We start from the raw sequence: 13,379 nt of genomic DNA, 5'->3' as shown, positions 1-13,379 counted from the left end.
ATGTCGCCGGCTCTGGCTAGATCTGCTCCGAGCGAGCTCAACCATTGGTGGAGCAAGCTGAGGTTCCGTCTCGAGAACAAGAAAGGATGGAACGAGATGCTGGATGAAACGTTTATGCTGCAAACCAAACAGTGAGTCTCCTTGCTGAGTGACCGCAACATCAAACAGCAACCTCAACACATAAATACATACACCTCATAGGCAGGTTGAAGCCTGATTTATACTTAGTTGCAGTGCGCCAGGGTCATGCGCCGAAAATAGCCGATCTACTGGCTTGACGCGTTGTGAGATTGCATTTTGGCTATTTTGGGTGCACGACACAGCAGCACAACAGTTCATAGGTGTGCTCCTTATTTCCTTCCATCACTGCCTTTTCTACCCAACTATAAACCAACTATCAAAGTTAAAGCCAAGAGTGTTCATTTAACTCAGCATAAGTCAGTTGCCTTTGATTGTTGCCCCCCCAATTGACCTCACCTCACCTGTTCCTCTCGAAAGCAGTTTTAAAACCACTGCTGGAACTAGAACTTGTTAAACCTACAGTACATCCCATTGTCCCAATATAGGCAGGGCTGTTACGTAAGAGGAATTCAGGGCCCCATGAAAAGATATGATACCAGGCCCTTTAAAACATCAAACAGATGATTACATTAACACCGTGGACCCCCATGTAACACTTTCCACTGCTTTATGCTCGGCTCTGCCGAAGTACCTCTCTCCATCTCCCGAACCAAACACCTGCACTCACCCCCACCTGACCGTCTAACACCCTAATGTGTTCACCCACTTGGACAGAGTTTCAAAAATGGATTGTAGTGTCAGGGTTAGCCTGGACAGATGACCTGTTGTCAACATCCCTGTTTTTCTTCTATCTTCCCTCCTTCAGATCAAATAATATTCCTCTCTTCTTCGCGGCTCAAAAGAATAGCGTGGGATGCATCAAGAAACTGCTGAGCTGTGCGTCCACCAATATCTTCGAGAGAGGTTAGTGCAAGTAGCCGGTTTAAGCACCGTTAGAGTGTCACGTTTGTGAAAGTGTTGTAAGCCAGATCTTTGACTTAAATACTCCATTACAAAGGTCCTATGTTTTTGACCACTAATTCGCACCTCCACTTGATTCGGATGCAGGTGCGTTGGACATTGAAAACTGAAGCAATCATGAAAAAATCAAACCTCGGTTCGAAGTGAAGCGGTGAACTTTTATTCTATGTATTCTAGAGCTATGAACTCTGTATATACATTCGGTTCGAAGTGAAGCGGTATGTGTTCTAGAGTTCCAGAGCTCAGAATTCTGAATTCTGAATGAATGAATGATTTTATCTGGAGGGCCGAATTGTCATGTGAAGCTTGACCAATCCTCAAAGTATGGTCTCATTGGACATTTTTAATCATCCAATCATCAGACCGGGACGGACACTACACACATATTCTGGACGTACGGGACAGATAAAACCTGTTCATTCTGGACTGAAATGACCATATATGGACGTGGGGGACACACATGGGACACACAAAGCCACTCCTTGGAAGCGGCTTTCACCGCTTCAAAAATATTCCATGAACAAAGATCCTGCACACGGCTCTTGCTCAGCTGCTGTTTTTTATTTAAATTGACAGACGTTTCGGTCCCACTGGACCTTCATCAAGAGTGTCTCTTGATGAAGGTCCAGTGGGGCCGAAACGTCTGTCAATTTAAATAAAAACGCGCAGCTGAGCATTGAGAGGTGTCCCCCAGGGGTCTATAGGCACCTTTATTCCCTCTACACACAAATCTCTTTGCCGAAAATAGCTGATCTACAAGTTCACAACGTGTCACAATGCGATGTTTTGTGAGCTTATTGATCAGCTATTTTCGCCAAAAGTTGGGCCCATAGGGCACGGACACTATAGGCTTCACGTGGTTAAAAGCTTGAAGCTCATCCTAACGTTGTGGTCTTGAATATGTTTATGAGCTATCAGTAGTTCTCTATCGTTTCTGGATGATGGCCCACTTGAAAATCCTGAGGCCGCAGACACACAGTTCAAGCATGTGCCCTTGGGGGAGGAATGGGAAAGGGCAGTGTCCAATTCATTGCCTATGGAAGTCACATGGTTTCTTGCCTTACGGCTGCCTCTTGCCTTAAGAGCAGCCTAGAGGCAAGCTAAGAGCAAGCTTGCTCTTTCAAAACCATGTGAATTGGAATGAATTGGACGCTGTTCTTCCCCCCTCCTCCCCCATAGGGCAAACACAGGGCACATGCTTTAACTGTGTGTCTGCGGCCTAAACGTGTTCGCGGCCCACCCATCTGACAATGGCTGCCGTGTTAAGTGGTGCATTTTCAGAGCATGTTAATTTTAATGATCAATCAATCAATTGTATTCTGGCTCGGATCACTGTAACCAACATAGATAACCATCAAAACTCATTCTTCAAGGCGCAACCAGTGGTTCTCAACCACAGGTTGAGAACCACTGATGGAGACATAATGTTCCTACAGCGTTGAATGTGCGTGTCATGCAGGTGCTCTGGGAGAGACGGCGCTACACATAGCCGTGATGAACGACAATGAAGACGCTTCTGTGGCGCTGATGGAAGGCGCACCTGAACTCATCAACGAACCCATGACCTCCGAACTCTTCCAAGGTAGAATGGCACAGGCACGAGCAGCCACGCCTGATTGTTGTCGTGAAAGTAAAAGGCTGTTATTTAAGCAATGATTCACACTCACGGTAGTTCTGTTTTTGAAATGTTGACCGATGAATCACAGGCGTGATTAAGTTATATATTTTCGTTTTGTAAGCACTTTTATCCTGGCATCCCTATGTTTTAAATCAGTGGTTCTCAACCTGTGGTACCTGTACCACTGGTGGTACATGGGCGCCCCTCTGGTGGTACTCAAAGGAGTCTCCCAAAAATAAGAAAAAATACTTAAGTGGAGTGAAATATATATATTATACTACAGGTAGTTCTTCTGACCAAGAAATTGGTTGAAATAGGCTCTCCAGACATGCTGAAATGAGCATGAGGGCACATCTAGCCGTTAATAGAAGATTTGAGAACGGATTAATCAAATTAAAAATATCATCAGTTTGCATGGGAAGTTCACAAATGTGGTAGCTAAATCTGGCCGATCTGACCCGGTCATCAAATTATTGGCTTAGAAATGAAACAAAAACAAAAAAGTCTCCATGATTTCAAGGAATGAATTGGCCTCCTGTCTTAACTGTGCATAGCTGAATAGGATGGGATAGGTCTAAGATGCAAATTCTTTGGAATGAAGTCATGAAATGTCTGTCAGGAATCTTTAAAATCACAGTTCCACTAAGTGCTAAACTCTGTATACTCGGAAGAATATCTTTGTAAACAATGTATGGGAACTATGTATTAATTATCAATATTACTTTAAATAGGCATGTGCAGGTGGTATGTGTGTGAATGTGAATGTCTTTGTCTTTATGTACTATATTATGTAAAAAAAAAAACACAAAAACCAATTAAAACAAAAAACAAAAAAGGATGGGGTAGCTTAACTTGTAAGTCCTAAAGGTAAAAGGTTGAAGGTTAACCACTTAAGTACTATTTTATACTTTAAAAATGTGAAATATTTTTTTAATATAATGACACGCTCAAAATGGAGATGCCAGGTTGTAAGTGGCCGAAAGTGGTAGAGTTGTTAACCTTTAACCTCTAGCCGTCTAACGTAATTCTATGTCCTTCTCTCTCTCTCTCTCTCTCTATCTCCCTCTCTGTCTCTCTCTCTCTCTCTCTCTCTCTCTCTCTCTCTCTGTCTCTCTCTGTCTCTCTCTCTCTCTCTCTCCATCAGGTATGACTCCCCTCCACATAGCAGTGGTCAATCAGAATGTCAACCTAGCCAGACATCTCATCAGTAGAGGAGGAGACGTGGTCTCTCCCAGAGTCACTGGACTCTACTTCAGGAAGAGGATAGGAGGACTCATATACTATGGTGTGTGTGTGTGTGTGTGTGTGTGTGTGTGTGTGTGTGTGTGTGTGTGTGTGTGTGTGTGTTTGTGTGTGTGTGTGTGTGTGTGTGCGTGCTTTAAACCAATACATCTCTAAACCAAGACTATGACTATGTGTTCAATGTAGTGTGTCCTAAAATGCTCCCCGTTCATATTTCCTGACGTGTATAATTTGGTCCGCAGGTGAGCACATCCTGACGTTCGCTGCCTGTGCTGGGAACGAGGAGATCATCTCCATGGTGATGGAGGCTGGAGCGAGCACCAGAGTCCAGGACTCTCGAGGTATGGAGTTCCACTTACTTTCCCCTCGCTAGAACACTTCTGTTTTTGGTTTTAACCACTTACCCTTTAATTGACCAGGGCTCTACAGGTCTGCACCTTTTTTCCTTCTACACAAAAACTCTTTGGCAAAGTGCAGTAGCTGATCTACAAGCTCACACAACACATCACAGTGAAACACTTGTATATCTGCTATTTCTGCTGAACGTTCGCTCCAGAATGGGGATACTTGTGTTAATACACAAGGTATTATTAATAATGATATGTTATGTTATGTTGTGTCATGCTCAGCAAACATGTCCCTAGTCAAGCTTGGGTGGTGTATTTCAGGCTACAAAATGATGTGTATGGAGTATGAACATGGAATCTACCTTTGCTGTCACACATAAATAACTCAACTTCATAGAGGACAATGAAACATCAAATCAGTTTAAAATGATATAATAAACTAATTATATATTCTAATGGTGTGCCGTCCTGCTTCTATACTGTATATGATCTGTCAGATATTTGTCATATTAATTTCTCCTGATGCTATGCACTTCCTTCCGTCCTTCCTTACTTCCTTCCTTCCTCCCTCCCTCCCTCCCTACCAGGTAACACAGTGCTTCACGTTCTGATCCTGCAGCCCAACAAGTCGATAGCGTGTCAGGCCATGGATCAGATTTTGACCCGTGATGCGGAGCTTGACCAGGCGATACCGCTGGACATGGTGCCCAACTACCGCGGGCTGACGCCTTTTAAACTGGCCGCCAGGGAGGGAAACACAGTGGTGAGGCAAATTATTTGATTGTGTCAGGTCTCACATCGAAAGTTCTATCGATCTATAAGCTCATAATAACGCTTTACAATGAGACGTGTTATGAGCTTGTAGATTGGCTTTTTTTGGTGCGCGACACTGGCACACAACTAAGCACCAGTAAGACGCCCTAAGGGTGAGACGCGGGATGATAAGCAGGTTTTCATACTACATATTGTGTCGGTCTCATGTGGTCTATGACGTTCTGAAAATCTGCAGCTCGTGTTCGTCATTCATGGCCTGGAATATGTCCATATATGGGCCTTCCCAGATATTGTCATATCTGGGGCATTCCCAGATATGACAAGGACAGAATTAATGTCTTGGCCATATATGGAGTGTGACATAATCTGGACATATTTTCTCAAATATGGAAATGACTGACATCTGACATCATAGATGTATGATGTCATAGACCACATGAGACTGACACAGCCATATTAAACTGTCAACTGCCCGTATGTCTTGATAATTGGTAAAACAAACTTTTGGCCTATTTGTGGAGATAAGCGACCAACGGTCGCTTATCTCCCGATTAGGGAGTCTTACTGGTAGTATAGTATACTAAACTAGTATAGTATACTAAACTAGCATACGCATTTAGTATAGTATACTAAATGCGCTTATTGAGAAGGGTACACAAACACCAGAGGCAGGGGGAGAATATTGCTTCTTTGTGCTTCTGTGTGAAATCTTATGAGATCTGTGCTCCTGTGTTCTCAGGCCTTCCAGCACTTGGTTAATAAAAGGAAAGTGGTTCAGTGGAGTCTGGGGCCGCTGACCTCTAACCTCTATGACCTGACGGAGATTGACTCGTGGGCTGACGACATGTCAGTGTTGGAGCTCATCGTAGGCAGCCCCCAGAGAGAGGTACAGTACATGACACAGTGTGGTGCAGAGAGAGGTACAGTACAGTACATGACACAGTGTGGAGCAGAGGAGGTTCAGGCTTCATTTATATCAGTGGTTCCCAACCTTTTCTGGTTCAGGGCCCACCTGAAAAGCTCAGAGCAAGACTCCCTTTACCTAATATTTGATGAGGATGACGATAATGATATAATCTATCTATAAATGCGAGAAGTCTCTGCGTGTCTGTCTGTCTGTGTGTCTGTAATCCGCGTATCTCGAGAACCGTTCGTCCCACCGGCTTCAGATTCGGCACGCGCGTTCCCCGCCGCGGCACGGAGTGCAGTGCCGGGTCTCGACCCGACCCGACGTGCGGTTTTCCCGAACCGGCGCGAAACGTTCGGAATCTCCTTATGCGGGGTTGATTGTTGACATCAGGCTGTTCCGGAGGAAATCGGCGAAAGCTCTGACTCATTGTGACATCACTTCATAAAAGGCTCTGACATCACGTACGCCACATGAGTCAACAAAAAATCTCTGTGAGTGTGTATGTATGTATGTATGTAATCCGCGTATCTCGAGAACCGTTCGTCCCACGGGCACGCGCGTTCAATGAATGCCCCCATATATGGGCATAAAATGGATTGCAGACAGACAGATACAGATATCTCCATATATGGACATAAATGGACAGAGGCAAACAGATGGTCAAAGATCTCCATATTGTGACATCACTTCATAAAAGGCTCTGACATCACGTACGCCACATGAGTCAACAAAAAATCTCTGTGAGTGTGTATGTATGTATGTAATCCGCGTATCTCGAGAACCGTTCGTCCCACGGGCACGCGCGTTCAATGAATGCCCCCATATATGGGCATAAAATGGATTGCAGACAGACAGATACAGATATCTCCATATATGGACATAAATGGACAGAGGCAAACAGATGGTCAAAGATCTCCATATATGGGCATAAAATGGACGCAGACAGACAGATACAGATATCTCCATATATGGGCATAAATGGACACAGGCAAACAGATGTTCAAAACGGGTCCTATGACAACAGGTATAATGAGGTTTGCATTAAAGGGGGAACCGGCACTGTGTCTGCAACACAGTTGGAGGCACAGACAGATACTCCATATATGGGCATAACATGGACGCAGATAGACAGATATCTCCATATCTGGGCATAAAATGGACCCAGAACTATAACTGCAGTGATGTCCATATATGGACATAAAATGGACGCCGACAGACAGACAGACAGATACAGATACAGATATCTCCATATATGGGCATAAATGGACACAGGCAGACAGATGGTCAAAATGGGTCCTAAAGGGCGGGGCATTCATTCCCTATTTACATTGTTCCGAGTTGGCCAGGTCGCCGACTAGACGCTGGGCCGCCCGAAGGGCGGCCCAGCTTCTAGTATTTGAAATAGGCAATTGCTGTGTCCCAGCCTAGAAATATTACATATTATCAAATTGTAATAATTAAGTGTATTCAGTATTCTCTTATAAGGTGAGACAATAAAATATATATATATGATGAAGACAATGACAGTGAATAATTATCTTCAATGTGTGAGTTGTTTCCATTGATGTCCTGTTTTAAAGGACTGGTTCCATGAAAGTAAAGTTATTACTACTGAAGTTAAGAAGATGCCTCTTAACCCAACATATTTTGGAATCTGTGGTTTTGAGACCATTTACTTTGGACAAATGTCAGATGAAAACAAGATACAGTTTTGTATATGAAACATTTTGATTCACTGTTCTACAGGCTAGAAGAATACTAGAGGTCACTCCTGTTAGACAGCTGGTCAGCCTCAAGTGGAATCTGTATGGAAAACATTACTTCAGGTAAACACACAACAATGTACTGCAAATAGAATAGAACCATAGATTACACTTCATGTTTGTGGTCTAGGAACCTTGAAGTGAATTACAGTAGCAAGCAATTCATTCCCTTGACAATTTACAATGCTGAGGAAAAAGGCTAACAACTTCACATTTGTTCCTGTGACATAATTTTAACTGAAAATCTGAACCAATTTAAGCAGCTATATAACACACACAATTGTTTGTGTGGTTTAATTTATCCAAAACAGAAAAATCATTCCATTGGAAATCTTGCACAATGTGAAGAAGCATGAGACAATAGCTATTAAGCTACTGTGGAAATAGAAGATAGAGGGATTATTTTAAATATCTTTGAAAACATGGAAATGAAGCGTTTCTAGTGTAACTGGTCCAAGTTGTCTTTCCCCAGACTGCTGATGATTGTCTATCTCCTGTACATCGGGACCTTCACGCTGTGTTGTGTATTTCGCCCCCTGAAGGACGCTCCAGAAAACTACAGCGACTCAGAGATGGACAAAACCATCCGTGTTCAGAAAACACTTGAAGTGAGTCACAGACTTGTGAGGGTTTTTATTTTCTCTACCACAGCGGTCTTCAACAGGGGGTCCGGGCCTAGGAGTTACTACAGGGGGTCCTCCAAATCTTTGTGTGATAGAAACCCTTTTTCTCCTTTTTTATATTAACCACTTGAACCATCCATATTCGGAGAACTTTAGCCAAAAATAGCAGATCTACAAGCTCACAACGCCTCACACAGCGTTGTGAGCTTGTAGATCGTCTATTTTCGGCAAAAAGCTTTTGGTGTAGAGGGGGAAAAGAGCAGACTAAGTACAGAGTGAAAGGTCAAGTTTATTAAGTATTGACAGTTCAAGTGGTCAAATATATGAAAATACAAATTGACATGAATCCAAAATACACGATAATTGTGCTGTCAAACGATGAAACTATATGCAATCTATGAAGAGGTTGTGGGGGTCCCTGCTTCATATCTCTCTCAATTAGGGGTCCTTGTCCTGAAAATGTTGAAGACCCTGTCATATAGGATTTACTGTATTAATATTGAAGTGTTTTCCTCTCCGCCCACAACCCAGGAGAGTTATGTGACCTATGAAGACAACCTGAGGCTGGGAGGAGAGGTCATCAGTGTCCTGGGAGCTTTTGTCATTCTATTGCTGGAGGTCAGTCGTTATGATACACTTACATTCTCATTAACAGCACCATCTCAAAGTTCTACAAAACAAAGACAGTTCATAAATTAAGGAAATTCATACATAGATTAATGACAAAATGAAAAGCAGTTGGGCTAAAATAGGGAACAAATAATGCCTGTCTGGAGAGAATGGTGTTTGAGGCTGATATCGAAAAGAGCTCAGGGTGTGTGATGCCCCCTTGTGGTCAGGCAGTGTAATTGATAGATAGACAGACAGACAGACAGACAGACAGACAGACAGACAGACAGACAGACAGACAGACGCAGTTCAAAAACAGTAATAGTAGTTTTCTTTTGTTAAAATGTTAAACAGTTGACCCAAGATTTTATTATTTCACCTCAAAGCAAAGAAAAGTAAACATAACTTAAACTATGTATTTTGCCAATCCCACAGATCCCTGATATAATTAGAGTTGGGGCCAGGCGCTACTTTGGCCAGACGGCTCTGGGAGGCCCCTTCCATGTCATCCTGTAAGTTCAATAGGATTGCACTGAGCCACTGACCACGCAGTGCTTCGATTGAAGGCATTTTATGAAAGTTTTGGTCATACAGCATTAACTTCCACAATAGTTTTAAAAATGTTTCACACATTTTGTACATGACATCTTCTCCCGCACATCTGCCACTAATACTTTTGAGGATCCAATGGAGTTAGTTTAGGAGTGGTTTTTTAAATACTTTTCATTGGTTCAATATTTGTAAAACCCACACACAGACGTAAAGGGTGTTCAATAGCACTTTGCTATATATTATTATGTAATTATTAAAATAAATTAAAACATTGAAAAATGGAGATAGCAGGTTTCTGCTGACGTATACCTTATGAATAGCAGGATTGCTAACCCTGGTTGTTGTTGTTATGTGGTTGCTTCCAGTATCAGCTACGCGTGCCTGGTGGTGCTGCTGTGTATTTTCAGGGCCAGTGGTCTGGACGGGGAGGCTGTGCTGATGGCTCTGTGTCTGGTCCTGGGATGGAGCAACGTCATGTTCTTTGCCCGGGGCTTCCAGATGCTGGGACCCTACGTCATCATGATACAAAAGGTACAAGAGATGCTCTGCTTCCAGTCTGTCTCCAGTGCCGTGATGCCAGTCCAGGGGTGCCTCAGAATCATTTGATAATATTTGTAATTCATCAATATCACAACATCAATATCACTTCACCATGCTTAGTAAAACAGATCTGATTTGCACTGTACTGCCAACTCTCTTCACCAAAAATAGCTGAACTACAAGCTCACAGCGCGTTGTGAGCTTGTAGATCAGCTATTTTTGGCGAACCTTACCCCCAGAATAGGGATGTTGGGGCTAAAGTGGTTAAGGTTATTTTCAGTCAGTTCTGATATTTCTCCGTGACATAGCCTACCGTATCTCAGGTGGAAAGATGTGCATATTTATGTTGTGTAATATGATGTAATATTCTAAAAAAATAACAGTGTAATTCAGGGGTGCCTTGGATGAAAAGGTTATTTACAGGGGTGCCCTGAGTCAAAGAAGTTTGAAAACCCCTGCCTTAGTGTTCTGAATTGCATTTACCTGCCCTGGGTGAGGTGAGCGGAAAAGGGACTAAGAGGGAATTAAGCCTTATCAGCCCTTGGGCTGAAAATAGTTAGAGAAACCTGAATGCCCAGGCCACAACACTCCCAAAATAAAGATTCTTTAGATGCACGGCAAAGGAATGTAACGTGAAGAGAAAGAAGCCAGCATGTCCTTTCAAAGATGCCTCACCGGGACAAACAACAGATGCATTTCAGCCAATCAGCCCTCATCAATGTTAGAATTCTTATAATAGTTCTCAAGCAGGCCTGGAATTTCTTCATTTTAGGGGCAAGGCCACTTGGCCTTTGGTGTTGTGACTGTTGTACATTTTTTGAGGGCACAAAGGCCAAGATTTTAGTCAATTTAAATAATTAATTGAATGTAAGGGTTAAGGATGATTTAGATACATGTACACTGTATGACTATCAATCTGATCAATGCTAAGCCTATCAACCATCACAGTTACTGGATTAGTTTAAATGTGGGGATTCAGGGGAGTTAAGAAAATACACTGGTGTCTACATATTGACAAGAAAGAGACAGAGGAGAAAGCGGTACAGTCAGCTGGGACATTAAGGCCACTGTGGCGTCAGGTCATGCCATTGGTTTGAGGGACACAAGGCCAAACTGTGGGGCATGGCGGCCATGGCCTTCATGGCCATGAAAATTCCTGCCCTGTTCTCTCAAGCACACACTTCAGCATACTTCAATAAGTGCATGGCATAGATTGTTTTCACCAGTACTAGTACCAACTCACACCCGTACACACGTGTTGTTTTGCTCTGTATTGTGGTCAACCTATTTTTTGATTCTCAGACTATCCCGCTGTGCTCTCTCGTTTCCTCCTAGATTATATTTGGGGACCTCACAAAGTTTATGTGGCTGAGTTTCATCGTCCTCATCGGCTTCTCCACCTGTGAGTATATATTCTGGACACTGTGTAGTTCTGTGGAAATACCAAATCACATGTTGGATACGTCATCCCTTCTGGTCCTTCTCACGAGATGGGAAAAGTTGGTGTTCGTTCTGTTATCGCTCTACCTGATTTCCCATGATCTGTTTTTAACAAGTAGCAATACTAAATGTGTTGAAGACTGTACAGTACATCAAAAATGTTGTCTTAATTGTAAGAAATCCATTGTAAAAATGGCAAAAATTCAAAAAGAAACTGTAAGCAAATATAAGACATCTAAAAAACATTTGTCTCTGTTACCCCACTCCCTTCTCTCTGTCTCCACCTTGTGGCCTCAGCTCTGTGGATGGTGTACATGACCCAGGACCCAGAATCCATCCCGTCCTATCGCTCCTTCCCCATCACCCTCTTCTCCCAGTTCGAGCTGAGCGTGGGCCTCATCGATCTGCCCGTGGACCACACCATCGCCACGCCCCCTATAGTCCACGTCCTGCACTGCACCTTCTCGGTGGTCTCCTACATCCTGCTGCTCAACTTGCTCATCGCCATGATGAGCGACACGCACTGGAGGGTGGCGCAGGAGAGAGACGAGCTCTGGAGGACTCAGGTACTGTGCGCTCGTTCGCACAAAATCACAAGAGCACACACGGTAGCTACTAGTGTAGATCTACAACTATCGATAATTTTTTTACTTTATAGATTAATCGGATAATCGAGAAGTGAGTTTTAATACTATTATTATTATACTTTGTCACACAACGGAGTGATGCAGAAATAGTGATGAATAGCCGGTCTAGATCACAACATGACATTTTGACATTTCTTGAAAATGTTTGCCTACAATGACATGCCCAAAATAGGGACTGGTTAGTAATAGATTTAATTAAATTAACAATTATTTTTGATAATCAAATCCATATGTTTGATTAAATATTGCTCCCTTAGCATAGCTGTCTGCAGCAGTGAGGTCTAACGGTCAGTTCTATATGCTGTTCCACAGGTTGTAGCCACCACCCTGATGTTGGAGAGGAGACTGCCCCGCTGCCTGTGGCCTAGGCTGGGGGTGTGTGGCCTCAGCTACGGGCTGAAGGAACGCTGGTACCTGAGGTAAGAGAGCACTGCAGCACCATTAGACACAGCCACACACACAGAACATTATAACTTCTGGCTTATTTATTTTGATTCACACTTTTCAGTTCTAACTTTCGGCCTTAATCGTTATGTTTTATTGTTTAGACTAATTCCGCTGGGACTTTACTTCGGGAACATCTTGTTTTCTGTTTTTGTTTGACTGTCTGAACATAACCATTTATAACCTACTGTATATACCTGTACCGAACCTTAACCATGTGAAATGTGATGCTTAAACACACCAATTTGAACATTATACCTTTATAAGTTAGGTCATTGTGGCTGTTGTGCAATGCATCATATGTATGTCCTTTCAGGAGCCACTATATTTTTGTTACTACCTCAGTACCCTGTGCTTTCAAACACTGCTCATGTATTTTATCGCAACCTTTTTTGCAGGGTTGAGGACCGGAACGACCCGATGTTTCAGAAGATGCGGCGCTACATGAAGGCCTTCGCCAAAGACGATGATGGCGGTAAAGAGAAGGAGGACCCTGAGAAGGGGCCGGGCTTCCTGAGGCTCAGACCTAATCACAGGGGCGGACTCAACCCCAACAGGAAGTCTCTGGCACAGTGGCAGATGATTCGTAACAGCGCTTTAGGGTTGGAAATGGATCAGGATGCACTAGAGGATGACCAGGACATCAGATATGTCTAGAAATCGATCCCGTTTAAAAAAAAACTTTATCCATCCATTGACTGAGCATGCAGTATGCTCTTTAACAACAGTGCCATGTTATACGCAGTCTTTGGCTTTGTTCAGACTGCAGGCAAACCCGATTTGATCCTGAAATATGATGTTTAGGACTGACTGTCCACACTGTTCTCAG

The 13,379-nt window shown here is 43.2% G+C and overlaps 1 protein-coding gene across 1 annotated transcript; it reads left to right on the top strand.

The window, feature by feature from the left end:
* On the top strand, positions 1-13,207 carry trpv6 (transient receptor potential cation channel, subfamily V, member 6; the record flags this gene model as incomplete). The annotated part of the gene is made up of 16 exons (XM_080737790.1): positions 1-131; positions 887-984; positions 2,501-2,623; positions 3,804-3,944; positions 4,144-4,242; positions 4,836-5,011; positions 5,762-5,908; positions 7,679-7,758; positions 8,168-8,303; positions 8,850-8,936; positions 9,363-9,439; positions 9,845-10,010; positions 11,355-11,421; positions 11,757-12,025; positions 12,419-12,525; positions 12,949-13,207. The coding sequence occupies 16 exons, from the start codon at positions 1-3 to the stop codon at positions 13,205-13,207; spliced, it is 2,163 nt and encodes a 720-aa protein (XP_080593916.1).
* Positions 13,208-13,379: the final 172 nt, after the last annotated feature.

The sequence above is a fragment of the Nannobrachium achirus genome, assembly GCF_963921795.1.
Source record: "Nannobrachium achirus genome assembly, chromosome: 2".
Lineage (NCBI taxonomy): Eukaryota > Metazoa > Chordata > Actinopteri > Myctophiformes > Myctophidae > Nannobrachium > Nannobrachium achirus.
Note: the sequence above shows the minus strand (reverse complement) of the source record. Positions and strands in the feature narration are given on the sequence as shown.